Source organism: Typopeltis vanoorti, chromosome 9, assembly GCF_054136105.1.
Source record: "Typopeltis vanoorti isolate ZY-2024b chromosome 9, IOZ_Tvanoo_1.0, whole genome shotgun sequence".
In the NCBI taxonomy this organism is placed as follows: Eukaryota; Metazoa; Arthropoda; class Arachnida; order Uropygi; family Thelyphonidae; genus Typopeltis; species Typopeltis vanoorti.
In genome coordinates this window covers 64,605,758-64,623,533 of record NC_143557.1, presented here as the reverse complement: position 1 = coordinate 64,623,533, position 17,776 = coordinate 64,605,758, and the positions used below count along the sequence as shown (strand labels likewise).

The following is a 17,776-nucleotide window of genomic DNA, read 5'->3' as shown; positions in this document are numbered from 1 at the left end:
GCCTTATTTCTCAGCAAAAGGAACAAGCTTCACTCTCTGTCACTTTTGATGACGCTCATCAGCCAAAATCACTATTCTCTTCTTGCACAGATTTTCACATCTCTTTTATCTTGGTCTCCCCCTCTCTGTGGTGGAGGGGACCTCCCAGTGATGGTACTGGCCCTTTTCCCTCCTCTTTTCTTGTGCTTTTTCCCCCAGATTCTTTGCTCTTCTTCTGAGTCTTTTATTTTTATCATCCTTTCTTCCAGACTACCAAAACACTTTGCCACTGTGTGGAAAGAGGGATCTGGTAGTTTTGTGCGACTTTGGCAAGATTGGCAGTCTTGGATTGCCCAGCCAAGATCAGTCAGCTAGTGGTCTTGCCTGCAAGGATCAGCAGTGTTTCGGTGAGTCTTATCCCAAGGTTCAGAGACAGGGATCAAGGCCTGCTGTGGTGCTGGTAGCACCCAGGGTAGTCCTGGCATTCTACTCCTGAGCTCAGCTATTGCTTGTCAGTCTGTGGGTGGAGACTGGAACTGAACAAAAAATCTCTTGACTATGAATTCTTAATTCTCAAATGTTTTGGGGCCCTAACAAGATCTCAGCCAAGTATTGATATTGTAGATGTATCATTTGATAACAAAAGTAAGAAACAAATGATATGGTACTAATATAAATATACCAGTGTTTCTCATCATCCATGCAACAGGTGTAAAGCCAATAGAGAAAATGTCACCCTTTTCTATTCAAGAGTTTAGGACTGGCAGGATGATGTCTAAACATTCTAGAAACTCTATTTTACTGAAGGCTACATCAGTGGACAGAGTGCAGTTACAGTGATACATCATAAAGCACTAAACTCTTATAGAGAAGTGATATAAGAATGGGATCTCCTTGATGTTCCAGATGAGATATGTTCAGAACTTAAAGATTAGAGAATGATGACAGGTTTGAGTCACATCTTGTTAGGATACATAGGGATGGTCATCTGGTTCTAATCAGGAACATCATCCTTACTTTTGATACGGCTAAGCCTCCAACTTCTGTAAAAGCAGAGTATCAGCTTTTACAGAAGTTGGAATTTTACAGAATTTCCTATTTGGCTGTGCATTTGTAATCCAATGAGATGCTTTAAATGGCATAAATGTAGGCCCAAACTGCCTGTCATGACCGTACAATCTGCGTCTAATGTGATAGCAAATTAGAGCATGACAATAAACTTGCTCTGCAAAGAAAGCTGGATGTGTTAACTGTCAGGGAGATCATCGAGCTTACTCTTGTGCATTGCAAAGATAGAAGGATGAGAAAGAAATTCAGAAGGTTAAAGCAGCACAAAATATCATATCAGGATGCAAAAAGTAAGTCGACCACCACTGCAATGTTCTAAGATTCTCTTATGCATTAGTATCAGTTAAGAATATATATCAACAGCAACCCAAACTCATGTCTATTCCACCATCTGATAATTTCACCATACCTGAACTTTATGATCATGGAATGCATTGGTCACATGATCTATGGTCTTACTCCTGAAACAACTCCAGAAATGGTCCCATTCACCCACTTTTCAAAATTTATTCAAAAAAAGATCAGCAGATACACCCAGAGAAAAAAACGAATACTTTGGTATCTTCTGAAATTAAATTTAACTTACGCTTATTAAGCTTATGACATATTAAAAGACCTCGATAACCTGGATCTCAGAGCACACCTTCCTGTATTTATTAAAAATGTTCAGTCTAGCTGATTCTTCCAAGTTAGAGTGGAAAGTATTCTATCTCCACCATATTGTCTAGAACAGGCAGTTCATCTAGGCCATAGGTTTCCAAACTTTTTTGGGCCACTGCCCACTTTGCAAGACACAAATGTTGTAACGCCCCCCCCCCCCCCCATTATAACAGTTTTCCGCATTCAAGCCGTTTGATATTTTTGACATAAATAGCAACTAATGATACATTACTGCTTATGCCGTTAAATTTTTAAAAAGAAGTGGCCAATATGTGCTTTATCTTGAACACAGTTATTGCTATACCGATTTTGGTGAAACGTAGCCCATATGTAACGATTGTAAAATGTATGCTCGAATAACATTATGCATAGTTTCATACAATGGTTTAAATATGAAAATGTGGAATGCAATTAAGAGATTGCATTAGTAAGAATCTTATTGTAATAATTAAAACATCAAATGTATTAGATGGTTTATTTCGAACTTACAAAGTAAAAATACAAAGAAAAAATAACAAATTAATGTGTAGGATGAGCCTGGTGCATTTTTAAAAGTTTGTTAATATCTGGTTCAACTTTCGTAAAAACAGTCATAAATCGCCACGCTCAGTTATATGCAATATCGGTTCCTTTTCTTAGATAGTAAATTCACTACAGCACTAAACCCACGCTCAGCCAAATAAGAAGATGGAAATGCAATTAAAAATTTCTGCACTATTTCTCATAATCCAGGATACAGTGTCGGTATTGATTTTTGAAGCCAGAACTCTTGGTATCCAGTTTTGAATTTTATTTTTAGTTCTTCATTTGTTGTGAGTTCTGTGAGTTCCACTTCTAAATTTGATGATCCTGCTGTGCTTACATGTAAAAGGATGTAGAACCCAATTTGGTATATTCATGTTTAGAATATCCTTGAATCGCTCATTGAAATCAGCATGGAGAACCTCCAAGTGTTAGCAGTATGTAAGTAAATTTTCATTTTTGAGAGAAACTGCTGATAAATTTGAAAAGTGCCTATATTCCCCTCGGCCCATATTCCGCTTGAACAGAAGAAGTTTCCCTACAAAAGCGGCTATAACGTTTTTTGTTTTAATTAAATTCAGTTCATCACCTTGTAGTTGTAGATTGACTTCATTAAATATTTTATAGAGGTCTGTCAAATAAGCGATGTCATTTTTGGATGTAATCAGGTTGGCCCGCAATCTGTCGTCTCTGTTTTCTAGGAACTCTAGTACTGAATCAAACAAATTGTAAAATCGATTCAGACAAATACCTTTTGAAAGCCAGCGAACTTCTGTGTGAAGCAGCAAACGATTAAAATCTTCATAGTTTTCACTACAAAGTTGGCTAAACAATCTGTCACTCAATGAATTGCTTCTAATCTTGTTGACTACTCTAATAATGTAATGGAGCGACGTGTGCAGGCGTTCACTTAAATTTTTCGCAACCAAATGTTGATGATGAAGAGCACAATGTATAGCGAGTACATTTGGTACTGCTTGTTTCAAATGCGCTATGAAACCCTTGTGGTGCCCTGTCATTGCTCGAGCACCATCAGTAGCAGTAGACAAAATATTACGAATAGGAATGTCTTTCTCTTGAAAAAACTTATTCATGATATTAAACATAGATTCTCCCTTTGTATTCGCTTCCAAATTTTTAGCAAATAATAATTCTTGACAAACTTTTTCTTCTTTTATGAATTGTACGTATGATAAGAGTAGTGGTTCATTATTTGGGAGAGTTGATTCATCAAGTTGAATGGAAAATTGGCATGTCTTCAAATAATCGCACAGTGATTTTTAACGTCTTCAGTCATTTCATCGATTCTTCTTTGCACTGAATTATTGCTCAAAGGAATTTTTCTGATGATATCTGATGCTGGCTTATGAAGCACAGTGTTTATTACTTCTTTTACTGCCAGCAAGATTAATTCCTCACCAATTCTGTGTGGTTTTCCCGCTTTTGCGATTAATAATGAAATATTATAAGAAGCTTGTAATCCGTCATTATCTTGTTTAGTGGACGACTTAAAAAGTTTTGATATAGTTAGACGTTTAAAATATTTTTCTTCTAGTACTTGAAAATAGGACAAATCTTTATCCTTTTTGTCAGCATGCATTTTAGTCAAATGCTCTTGTAGCCTAGAAGGCTTCATTGCTTCATTTGAAAACACTTTTTGGCAAATCAAGCACATGGGTAATAATTGGTTCGTAGCAGACTGAATAAAACCATATTTCAAATACTTATTACTTCTTATATTCAGACATAATGAAGTAATAAAATTTGCAAAAATATTTACAAAATAAAAGATTTAATTTACACTTTGTATGACTCCACTTATCTATCACATTTTCGACTGATGATTGTTGGCAAAGCACACAAAAAATAATGAAACTTATTCCTAAACCACTGGTATTTATAGATTTGAAATCTAGCCTGAATCGACTTGCATTCATTGACTTGTTTGCGATAACATCATACTCGTGCTTTGAACAAGTCACTGCAAGCACCCATAATCCTGTCAAAACATGCTGAATTGAGTGAATTACCTACGTAATAGTTGACCGACATACTACTAGTTAAGACTCGCCTGCTGCGTGGATAGACTAAAGCCTGTATGGCACGATCAATTTTTACAATAGCAAAAAATGAATACATTTTTTAAATATATAAAAAATAGAAGTTAAAATATCCTGTATGACACGTTAAATTTTTTATTTTGCACGCAAGTGCATTTTGTTCGTCCGACCACGACATTGTCCGAATAATTATAAATAATAATTAATAAATAAAATAATTACACAAGATATAAACAACAAACCTACAAAACATAACCACAGGAAACAGTATAATAAGTTTCGAATAATATTTGCTTTGTTATTTCCCTCTAGTTAGCAATATAAGTTAGTGCTAACTAAAATTTATGATTTTATTTCTTTCTTGCCATTATTATTTTTACTCGTAATATTAAATTATATAAAATTGGGTTTATTTTTGTACAAATCAATTAGAAAAGTGGTTTTATATATTTTATATATATTTTGAAATGAAATATAACGAATATATTTGCTACTGTAAACATAACCTATTATACACACATATATACATGCTCTGTTTTCTCATTGACATCTATTTCTATCTGACATGGTAAATTTTCAAATGATTCAATAATTGAAATAGAAAATTGATAAAAAAATTGATCGTGTAAGATGGGCATAAGATAAATTAAAATGCAATATTTAAATTTTAAATGATTATCTAATCACAAAATCACGAAAATAATTAATTTTTAAATATATATTATTAATTTCTTCTATAAAGAAAGAGCCACCGACCCCTAGACCGCCTGAACGCCCCCAAACACTTCTGATCCCACTATAGCCCCCCCCACACCGAAAGCTTCACCGCCCACTTTGGGAACCTATGATCTAGGCCCTGTCTCAAGTATGTGATGCTCTTTAATGTCAGAGTTAACTCAATCATTTAAACAGCTTCCTCCTGCTATAGATAATACTTATATGTTGATTTCACAATTTACTGTCACTCTTGCAACATGAGGGTAGTTGAAAATAGGGTAGTTGTGGTAATAAATTTCCTCATAATAATGTTATTCCATTTCTCCACAAAACTCCTTGACAAGCTTCTCATTAGTACTTGCAGATTCACTATGGATTTTCACATTATGCAGCTCAAAACACTGCTTGAATCTCATTAACCAACCGGAAGAAGCCTTGAATTTGTAGTCGTAATTGGGCCCTGCTTTCTCCTTCAACATGTTAAAGAGACTTAGTGCCTTAACGGTTATAATCCTAGCATTAAGGAGTATGTGCTTTTGGTTCAGGCCCTTTATCCATGATGCAAATAGCTTTTCCATATTACCGATAGGACCTTGTCATTGCTTCGGCACTATCATCGACTTAACGGAAACCGATCCTTTCACAGCCTCTATGATTTTATCCCTATTTTCCAAAATGGTCTTCACTGTAGAATGAGTCCATCCAAAGTCATATGCGATCACATTGATGGGCTTACCAGCTTCATGTTGCTTTATAACTTGCAACTTCGTTTCAAGATCAATTGTTCACTTCTTTTTTTCTGTGATTCTTCACTAGATTTTTTTTTATTGGATGTGTAGGGCTATGTTGTGCAAAACGTTGCTAAATATTTAACGATAAATACACAAATAATTATTTCTCAAACACAAAATCAACAGAGGAACTGTTGAAGACGCATGTTGACTGCTGAGGGAGGTTGCTGCTGAATGTGCTGCTGTTGCCACTGCACATTATGCATTGTTGCTAAATAGAAACCTTTTTACTTTACGCTTGCTTGCTTCTTGTTCGAAAGTATAGTCAAAAATGTTATTTATTCCCTTATGGGATCATGAACGTATCTTTGAACGGACGTAACTCGAGCAGATAAGAATAGATATAAACACATTTCATTATAAATTCTATTTATATGTAGATGCTTCATCACTTAACTTAATGTTTTTTCATTTTATTTACTAATTTATCTTGTTATGACTATTTGTTAGTACCTTGTGTATAGCTAACATGATGCAGTATAATCTTTGCTATCCTTGCACCAATAAATTATAAATCATCCAACCAGCCAACCTATCTTGGCATAAACACATCATGCATTTAGTCTCTTCTGCCTCCAAAAAGCTTATTTGTAAGCTTTACTTCTTTATCTGCCATGGTGGAGGAATAGAGGCAGCCAGTTCAATAGGGAGAAATGTTTCACATCTCGTGTGGTGCAACAAAAATCTCCCTCAGGAAGCTAGATTGTATTCAAGAGAGAGATTTATTTAGTGGATGGCCTTTCTCTCACCAAATCCCTTTAAACATTTCCTTCTTAGATGCTGTATTGAAAAAAGGATGCTGTATTGTACTGCATCCTGAAAAAAGAGGACTATAAAATTCCTTGTGCACATTCACTGACAATTCTCATCATCTTCCTTCATTCAATAAATTTCTGTCCTTTGGAACATTCTGTTCATGTTGTTTTCCCCACAGATTTGTCAAGAAACATGCAACAAATTTCTTTCTTCTTCATTATTCATATATTATAACTGCAGGTGTTAAATCCTGTTGAAAAAGAATACTTACAATTTTAACTGGAAATAAAATAATTTTAATTTTGCCTAATGGGGCAGCAGTCCAAGAAAGTGGTTTTCATTTGCTTCATGAAAGCAGATAATCTTGATTAAATCAGAAAAGATAAGCTGATTTCACTAGTTTTAAGGATTTTGACTTTGTTTTCTAAATTTTAAGAGTCCTGCAATATGAGACCTTGGGCAAGTGGCAGCTCACTTCCATCACATCACTCTGAACATAATATCATCATATATATATATATATCGGGCAAATATTCCGGGTGTGCTAGGTGTGCGGTGCTCATCCATGGAATATTAATATCACTGATATTATTAAAGACTGCCTAATTGATTACTTCCTAAAATTAAACACAATATACTATTGCTTCATGAAGAGGACACTTTCGACATGTAAACATTGCATCATGTTCACGTTAATAGCTTGGGTGTGTGTTCAAAATATATACACCTTTAAGCTCTTTGATCAGACGTACAGATGGCGCAGCAGGTCAAATTCTTTGTGTTCTGGTGGTTTTAAACTGCCCAGAAGGTGAGGAGGTGAACTCTGAGACAATAGCACTTAGAAATCAGTGGCTTGATTAATTATTGTGTCAACTAATCCAACTGAATGTTGTCATTTGTCATGAGTTGCAGTTTTTGTTTTCTGAGTTTCATCTGTTTTGCATGTGTTAAGTGATGTGATAGGCAAGTTATATAACTTTTTTGCCCATATTTACAAGGGGAAATAATGTCGACAATCCAATAAATGTCCCATTTTCTGCCAGAAGTTTTGCTGATTGTATGACTGTAGTTGGAAGTAAGCCTTGTCCTCCTCCTCTTCCAAATTTACAGACAAGCACAGAGATGCAATAACTGAATACATGACACACTTCTCTATTTCTCAATACAATGCAGTAGAATAGTTAACTGGATGTGAAATGCTGTCAAGACATTTGGTTGGCCTTGTTTATTATTCTTCAGAGAGAGAGAGAAAGGCATTTGAGATAAGCATTGATTTTCCGACCTTAAATCATTTAACAGCAGCAGCAGTACAAAAACATGAGCTCTCCTAATCACATGTTCAGTCATTTTAAATCTTAAGATGTTTGTAAAAAAAAGAATTGACACTCTCATTGACAAAGAAAAATTGAAGTTACTCTTCATAATGAACAGGTAAAGAAAAATGAAGACATTTTTAAAAAGATTGATTGATGCTGTATGGTTCTATTTGGCTAAGCAAGAGCTTGCTTTGAGAGGTCATGATGAATCTGAAGATTCAGCTAATCGAGGAAATTATATAGAAGTTTTAAATGTGTTCCATGAGTATGATCCTCTTTTAAATAGTCCTTTAAAGGATTCAGCTACTTTTCAAGGAACTTCATGTTGGAGGCTTAATGGATTTTTTACAACACTCAAAAAGAATTAAAATAGAATTTAATACTTCCTATATTTCGTCCTAGTCACTAGGACATCTACGGGGATTACAAAAACAATTAATGTAACATGCACACAAATATCATACAATACTAAGCCCAACTACGTGGGTGACACTAAAGTCCTATCTAGGTGGAGCACCCTCTAAGGGCGGTAGTAGGTGGCCTGGAATGTAAGGTGGGACCTCTGGTAATGAGTGTGTCCCAAATCTTCGAAGCTTAATGCAACCGTATTTATTAAGATTTGGTTGGTTTCTGAGAGCTGCTGCTGCTTCTAAGAAAAGTCTCTCTTTCTTGAATTTGCTGTGGTGGAGTATGGTGGTTTTCTTCCATGATACCCTGTGGGTGGTGTCCAAAACATGGTCAGCCAAGCCTGAATGGCCATAGTTGTGTTTACAGATGTAAGACTTGTGTTGCTCCAGGCGGATGGATGCTGATCTGCCTGTCTGTCCAAAGTACGCCAGCTTACAGGAACAGGGTACTTTGTAAACTCCAGGCAGAGAGAGAGGAGGGAGCTGATCTTTTGTAGAACGGATAAGGGTAGCAAGTTTGCAGTGGGGCTTATATGCTGTGTGTAGGTTGTACTTTTTTAGTATCTTGGCTATTTTTTCGGATGTGCCACGGATGTAGGGTATGGTGATGGCATTTTTAAAATCTTGTTGATGAGAAGGACGGGGAATGGGGGAGGAACTGATTATTTTTTGATACTGTGTTCGCTGTAGCCATTGGAGAAGAAAGTGCTGTGTATGTGGTTAAGCTCAGTAGTGAGGGCAGTTCCACTGGAACAAAGATTGTGAGCTCTCTTGGTAAGAGTTTTAATAATGCCATATTGTTGAGAGGGGTGGTTGGTTGGAGAGTTTGTGAATGTATCTGCCTGTGTGTGTGGATTTTCTGTATACAGTGAAGGCAAGTGTATCATTAGGCAGGCGTGTGACTAAGGAAGGGTAAACAATTGTTCTTTTCCTTTTCCATAGTAAACTGGATTCTTGGATGTAGGCTATTGAGATGACTGAGGAAGAAGTCTAACGTGTCTGGGCCATGAGGCCAAATAGAGAACACATCATCTACATATCTTAGCCAGATAGAAGGGCGCTCCACCTAGATAGGACTTTAGTGTCACCCACGTTGTTGGGCTTAGTATTGTATGATGATATTTGTGTGCATGTTACATTAATTGTTTTTGTAATCCCCGTAGATGTCCTAGTGACTAGGACAAAATATAGGAAGTATTAATTCTATTTTAATTCTTTTTGAGTGTTGTAAAAAATCCATTAAGCCTCCAACATGATGTCCTCACAGCACTTAAGCCTCTACACACGAATTTCAAGGAACTTATTCCACAATTTAAAATGATATCATTAGCACTATATCTGATGTAGTTAAAGATGTTATATGGCACATGTTAGTTGCACCTCTTCTGCCAGAATTTTATTTCTAAAATTAGCATTTGTTAAGTGTCTGGCTGATATCGAATATCTCAAATCCAATTCAAACTGATTTCAAGTTGTGTATATATATATATTCATTTTGCTTTCATAAATTAAGCGCTTTCTGTATCCAATGACTGTATTACAAACAGCTGTTACACATATTTTCTGGAACTGAAAATTTGAAAGCAGATGGTAGGACAAATGTGTTTAGTTAGTTTCCATGTTTACTGCTACAATAAATCTGTTCTGTTTGCATACATGCAGCATAGCCTGTGGAGTTGTCTAATTACACTAATTCTTCCTAAATATACTACACAGATGTTAAATGTCTTTTTGCTGTATTTAATGATAAACAAAGCAAACTTGTTTTCCTTGCTTGTGCAATATAGTATCTGTTGAGGTTGGAAAGTTTTTTAACATATAGGGACTTTTTTATTCTAGTCTTCAAAACAACAGACATAGTAAAAATGTATATATTCCTTAATGAAAATGATTACTTCTGTGTATTATAAGAAGTTGTTGATCTACAACAAAATACTAGCATGAGTGAGATATCTATTATTGATAAGACAGAAGAGCTGCTGACACTAAATAAAAAAAAATATATAAATAAATAAAACTAATCATTGTAGGATTCTTGAAAATGTGGATAATTTCAGTGATGATCAGATATTATGTATCCTATTATTGTGTAAAATGTATACTGAGCCTCAGTAAACAAAAGAAAATTCTTAGAAAACAAGGTGAAATATACATAAACCATAGAAATACACATGCATGCGTATCAAATTTTACAAGATGATTTGCTGCTCTGTCAAACCACATGCATTCCTGCTACACCTAAATGAATCACATGATCAACATTATTAGTTAATTGGATTAGCCTCTCCCCTATAGTTTTTAACTGAACTATTAAATGTATATAGTGGTTGTTTATTATTGGTTAGTTATTTATACTTCAAACAAATCTCTTTCCCTCTCCTCATAAGTTTTTTTTTTTAATTATGCCATCAAAATTTACTTATTCGTGTCTTGACTTTATAGGATTGCATGCTATTCGCTCTACCCAGCAACTTATAGGACACACATATCACAAATATTAATTATTAATATGTTTGCCATTAATGAAAGTATTTCCACTCACACTTATTCTTTCCTTTACATTTCCCATTCTTACATGGCTTATAAATGATGGTTCACATATTTACACCTTTGAGTAATTCACATATACCAACCAAATAAGGCATTCTCCTTTATTATTGTTTTCTAATATATTTTATGGTACCATTTTCTATCGAAGGTCACGACCATCTTGGCGAACAAACTACGTTCTTGCTTTGATCTGAGTAGTTGTATGCTGCTCTTTCCTGTCCGCATCTTGTTGTCAAACCGAGATATTCTTTTTCTTCCTCCAAAAGTTTGTAGAAGCTGATATTTGGCCATATCATGAGATATCTTGGCCACATCATGAGAACCATTTCTCATGATGTGGCCAAGATATAATGTTTTTCATTTCTTGATTGTTTGTATGAGATCTTTGGCTTTGTCAATGGATTCAAAAACATCTTCATTGGTTACTTTTTCTGTCCATGATATCTTTATGGCAACCACATCTTGATGGTTGCCACATTCAATGTCCATGTCTCAACTCCATAGAGCAAAATGGACTAGAATATTCTCCCCTGATAGAATTATTAGTGACTAATATATCATTATTGATAATACCCAGCCATTATGAATAAAGCTACATTTCTTTTGGGCAATTTGATTTTCAGAAAAAACAAAAAACTCCTAACCTAAATTACGATCAACTCCCTTGTAATATTTTTATATTTCGTACTTAATTCTTTTTCATGCGGTTTCTGCCGAATTGGCCAATAGCAATATGGGCATTGTGCAATATCTGAAATAAATAATTTGCCATACACATATTACAATATCCGTATATGATGTTTATATGAGTATCGTGCTGCACGATTCGTGCGGTAATAAAATTCTTTGTAAAAGGAGGTTTAACGCCAAACGACATTCGTTCGAAGTTCATCAAAGTTTATGGGCACTATTTTCCTTCGTTTTCGACAATTAAGAAATGGACTGCCAAGTTTAAATGTGGCTGTACCATCCTTGAAGATGATCCATGTGAAGGACGTCCAAAAGTGCAACAACACTAGAAATCATTGATCAAGTGCACGATAACATTTCAGCATTTGGCATCTGACATCTATATTTAGATCTTTATTGCAAAATAATGTTCTCATTTTCATGAAAGACTGCCATGCAACTTCAATCCTTGTCTTTATATCTTTTTCAGGATCCCACCTTTCATTAAGCCAGCAACCAAGATATTTATACCTTGACACTTGATTGATAGTTTTCCTATTGAGTGTCAGTTTCATTGGTGAGGTTGATGAGGTTGGATATTTGCTGATGATCATGTATTTCATCTTATTGATGTTTATATTTATTCCCATCCTTTGGCTTTCTATGTATACTCTGTCAGTGTGGAGATCCTTGATGTTATCTCTAATTAGCACAGTGTCATCTGCATATCGTGGGTTGTTAACAATCTTTCTATTTATTGTGATTCCCTCTGAACATTCTTACAATGCCTTTTTAAAGATTACCTCTGAGTATATGTTGAATAAGAGTGGTGAGAGCACACATCCTTGCCTCACTCCTCTTTTGGTGTTAATATCACGGATGGTAATGCTGTCTAATTGATTGGTAGCTGATTGATTCCAATGCAAATTTCTAATTAGTCTTATGTCTTTTTCATCTATCTCTATTTGTTGAAGGACTTCTATTAAGTTAGTTTCTGACCTTTTTAAAAGCTTTATCAAAATCTATGAAACTCATAAAGACAGTTTTCTGTTTTTCTATGCATTTTTTATCAATATTTGGGCACAGAAAAGGGCCTCTCTAGTACCAAAAACCACTCCGAAAGCCAAACTGCGTTTCACCAGAGTTTCTTCACTTTTTCTATAGATATGATTCTGAATTACCTTCAAAAATATTTTTAATGCTTGGCTCATTACACTAATAAGTTGGAAGTTGTCAAAAGATTTTGCTTTGGGTTTCTTTGGGATAGTGATAAATGTAGATTTGAGCCAATCTGGTGGAAATTTGCCACTTTCATATATTTTATTGAACAGTTTTTCAAGAAGATTGACATTATCTGGTTCTGTTATTTTTAAAGATTCTCTTTGTACACCATCTGGTCCGCTGGCTTTCCTGTTTTACCTGATCTTATATGTGAAATAGAGAATGCTTATAGCATTCTCTATTTCACATATAATATTCTCTATTTCACATTTCAGAATTGCTGGTTCCTCAGTGTTATCGTTTACATTTATAGGATTCTGTCTAGTATCGCTGATGAGTTCTGTTATATATTTTATCCAAATCTGTGCTTTATTCTCTTCTTCTAGAACTATTTTTCCACTTTTGTCTCTCAGAGACACTACTTGCTTTTTTTCTGAATTTTCTGAAAATTTTGTTGATTTTCTTATACAGATTGAAATAGTCATGTTTCTTCTGAAGCAGTTCAATATCGGTACATAAATTTTTCCTCCAATTTTCCTTTGCTTTTTTTAAATAATCACTTAATACGATAGCCACAGTAATTAACTTTAATGAAATAAAGGTACAAATATTTCATACTGAAATTAACAGTACATCATCAGTGTAGAACAAACAGTTAAAAGGAATGGAATACAAAGCACAGAACAGTCTGTGGATTACCAATTAAAAATTGTTGCTGCATGCTAGAAATTAATATTAATAAAATATTATTAAATAATTCTTAAAAACTATTTCTTTGATTATTACATAAGGTAAGAATCTCCCAAACTTTTGGGAGAGAGAGAGAGTCATTTCGATTCAAATTTGGCCGATGTAAAACTTCGTAACTTTTGAAAAGCCTTTCATATTTAAACTTCTATCTATGGAGAAGACAAGCTCTATCCCACCGGATATTGTGTTTGGTGTCAATACTATGTTGTTGCAGACCAGACTTTCGAAGTTTCATGTATTCAATATAATACTGATGTTCCTTCATTCTTTTTTCTGTGGAAAAATGATACTTATAAGAATACTTTGTTTTACTGACATAGACAAAGAGATGAGGGTAGCTATATCACATATTAGACCTGATATTGCTGAAATCCACAAAAGGTGGCAAGCTCAAGTATCTCATTAAAATAAGTTCCATTTTTCTAAAAGGCAAGTCCATGCATGTTTTTCTTGTTAGTTTTATAACCATAATGCTTTTGGTGATCCCCACATTTTTCTTATAATCAAAAGTGTTCCGTGACTTTGAAAAGGTTAAGAACCACTGACATGATCAGACTCTCATGCAAATCTGGAAAGCATTCAATATTTATCATGCTATTAAAAATATTGCTGTGGCTTGGGATGAAGTGACCTCTCAGTGAATGAGTGGCATGTGGAAAAAAGCCATTAAAAAGGTTTGTGCACGATTTTGGAAATTTTGAAAAAAAATGAAGACCTTTGTAAATCGAGTGAAGAAATAGTGGACCTAGCAGACAATCTGAATCTCGAAGGGAATGATGATGATATTTCAACTCCTGAAGAGTTGACTAACGAAGAATTGGTCAAACAGCATGTTGCAGAAGAGAAAGAACAAGAAAAGAAAGAGGGAAAAGAGAAACATAAAGAAGTAGTTAAACAATTCACATTTCATGAAGGGTCTTGCAGAAATGTTCTCTGCAGTAAGCGATGTTCTCAAAATGGCTGAAGACATAAATCCCAATGTTGAACGCTACTTAATAGTAGAAAGGAAAGTACATGATGCGTTTGTTTGCTATGAATAAATTCATGATGAAAAGAAGAAGAGGAATAAGCAAAGAACATTGGACATTTTTATCAAAAAAAAAACAATGGTCCCACCAGAAGAGCCGCAACCTGCTCCTTCATATAAGGAAGGTAATGAAGATGTGATTGTGGAGGAAGATTTGGGTCATTATACTCCTGTTTTATAGTGGCAGTAATACACATTTCAGTTTTATATGGTTTAAAAATTAAAATGACTGTATACTTTTTACCGCTAAGTCCCTAACCCCTATAATAACGCTGTTGATTTAATTTATCGACTTACTGGATTGAACGGAACCCTGACATAATTCGAGGGATGACTGTATGTGTGCCTGTGTGTATATATACACACACACATATATACATACATAAAAGTACCAGCGTAACCGTAATAGAACTTATTGTATGTCCTTGCAGGACTTTCCAGCTGCTGGCTTATCATTATGATCATTTACTGAGTATCTTGTGATTACTGTATACATGTGCACATGCGAAATTGCTCATTCCTGATCAAATCTGAATCTCTTTTATACCAGATTTCATAAGAATCTATCAGGCACATGTTAAGAAATTAAAATCACTTTCTTATACAGGATAGATTTCATAGGATTTAGTTATCCCATATCCCTAAGTGATGATTTCTTATTATTTTATTGTACTTAGTCATTGAATTTTTTGTTACAAGTTGATAGTATATTAGTTGTAACTTGCCTTAGGAAAATTCTGCATACTGCTGACCTTAACTATTCTGCTGCTTTATCCTCGCTTATAAATAATAATAATATCAATTCCAATTTCTTTTTTTATGCTGGAAACATTGCATATTTGTGATTATGGTATTTGTTACTTGGCTGATTTCTTATAGATGTACAACAATTCAAGAGCTCCCCAGCTGTGATAAATCTGATTCCATTAGAGCTGATTTTTGGATGAAGCTTGTAAGTAGTATCTTGAATTTTAAATTAATGTACATGTTACTAAATTGAGAACATTTTAATATATGTAAAATGAGAAACCCCGGTTTAATATAAACCAAAATAATCACTGGACGTTTTGATCTTCGTATCGTACGTTTTCAGGACTATCTTCATCCCACTGAAGAATGGCAAAAAAAAAAAAAAAGGTGTATTAGTGCTGGGAATAGTGAGGCTTGGAGTGTGGCAAGATTTGTCAGCTTGCTATCATCAGCTAAACTAAGTAGGATTTCGTGTCATTGAGAAAAGGTTAGTATATGTATAGGTTGAAGAGAGAGTTGGTGAAAAGTATAGAGCCCTGAAGTACTCATCCACTGGTATGGAAATTGGAAGAAATGAAGTCATCTGTCATTACTTATAGGCAGGTGTTTCAGTTGAAGAAATAGATACTGTTTACAAAGTTACAGTAATGAACAAATTATTCCGAACATTCGCATTTAAAGAAAAATTTTAATTTTGCAAGAAAATGAACACAATAATTAAACTCCAATTTTACCTAATAATTTATATGTGCTCCTCTTTTCCTAATAAGTTTATTAATTCACTTAGGCATGGACTCTACCAACGTAGAACACATTTTTCTTATTTCTGCATTTCGAAACCATACTTTTATAATGGATTGTATTAAGTTATTCTTTGTATCACAATTTAATTTTCCAAGTCTATTTTTCAATATGGCACTGAAGCATTTAGATGTTGTGATTTTTGAGGAACTCTTTCACTTTTTTTTGAAGTGTGACATGGAGCAAGATCCTGTTGGAAGGTGAGATCCTTTGTCTTTCTGGATCTGTGGAACCACTCTTTTCTGCAATATTTTTATGTATTGGTCACTTTTCCTCATACCGTCGACAGGCACAAGCGATCCTGGACCGTCATTTAGACCAACATTTTTTAGCCGGGTGTTTAGAGCTTGTTGAAGATAGGCAGGAGCAGTCTTCTTAGCTGCTGATTTGTGAACATAGGGTACTCTGTCTCCTTATACAAAAAATTGGCTCTCATCTGAGAATATGACCTTCTTCCACTTCTCAACAGTTTAATCTTTGTACACTTTTAGCCACTGGAGCTTCTTTTTCTGCATAGCCTTCCAACAATCTTCAGTGAACTGTCATGTCATGTCAGAAACATTAATCCCTCTATTTAAGTCTACAGCAGATAATCTTTGATTCATTTTGCTTTTCCTCACTAGTAGACAATCTTGAGTGAGTGTAGTTTTCCTTTTTCATGTACAATTTCCTTTTCTGTCAGGAGAAAAGGTTCCTGTCTCCCTAACTCTCTTTAAAATTGCATTAATGCTATCCAAACCAGCACCATACTCAATGGCAATTTGTCTTTGAGTCATGGATATGTGTGCTGAGAAAGAGTACATATTTTGAATGCTGGTTTGGAGATGTATTCATTTTATAGCTACACAAAATGAATAAAACAGTACAAATGTCAACTTGTTTATACTATTAAAAATGTACAACAGAACAAAAATTTGGCTTCTTCAGATTAATATTTTACTGCTGTAGAAGATATATAATAGGTTAGTTTCTTAGTTGGTAAAACCTTGGTTTCAGATCCAGTCAGATGCATCTATTCAATTTTTTCCACTTTATCATAGTTTTGTTTTTAGAGGCAAATGCCTATGAGCACTGAGGATTTGAGAGTGAGTTATGTAGAATCCATATTGATAGTAACTAATTAGTGTCTCCATGTTGTGAAGATGTCCTTTCCTTAAGAAAACTGAGATGAGAACAGTGGGACAATAGTTTGAAAGCAGGTTTTTATTTCATATTTTTATTCCCCCAAACAAGCATTCATATTTTATAGGTGAATGCCAGATTTATATGAGATAGTGTTTTTGCATAAGTAGAGGGGGGGGGGGGTCAGAATAATATTATAGAAGAGAGGAATGTTTCAGAAATTTAGTGAATTTGTCTACTTATAAGAAAGGTGGCATTATAGTGGATACTATCTACTTATAAGAAAAGTGAAAGCATGGAAGAGCAGAACTTGTTTCTAAATGGCTGTAGCTAGGGACCAGAAAGCATGATGAGCAGAATGTAAGCTTTCTGCATCTGGCCTTTGATGATTCAAATTTAATTTTTTCCACCTGTTATGAAACATTGTTTTCCAAATAATGTTTCTTATGAGCTTATCAGATCATATAAAGGAGTATTGTAATTGTCTTTGTGCTTTATTGCTTCTGTACATCTATGGAGAAAAATAGCTGTAGTAAGAGCTGCAGTGCAGTCTCTTTTTAGAACTAAGTTATTATTATTTGGTATCTCCATGGTGTCCAAGTGGGGGGGG

General features: G+C 34.6%; 1 protein-coding gene across 1 annotated transcript in view; it reads left to right on the top strand.

The window, feature by feature from the left end:
- The window catches only part of LOC150103097 (putative ATP-dependent RNA helicase TDRD12), a 623,943-nt gene that overhangs the window by 190,607 nt on the left and 415,560 nt on the right, over nucleotides 1-17,776 (top strand). Inside the window, exon 9 of the mRNA XM_090397898.1 lies at nucleotides 15,373-15,445. Within this exon, the coding sequence (XP_090254024.1) occupies nucleotides 15,373-15,445 (73 nt within the window). The remainder of the gene's footprint in view (nucleotides 1-15,372; nucleotides 15,446-17,776) is intronic.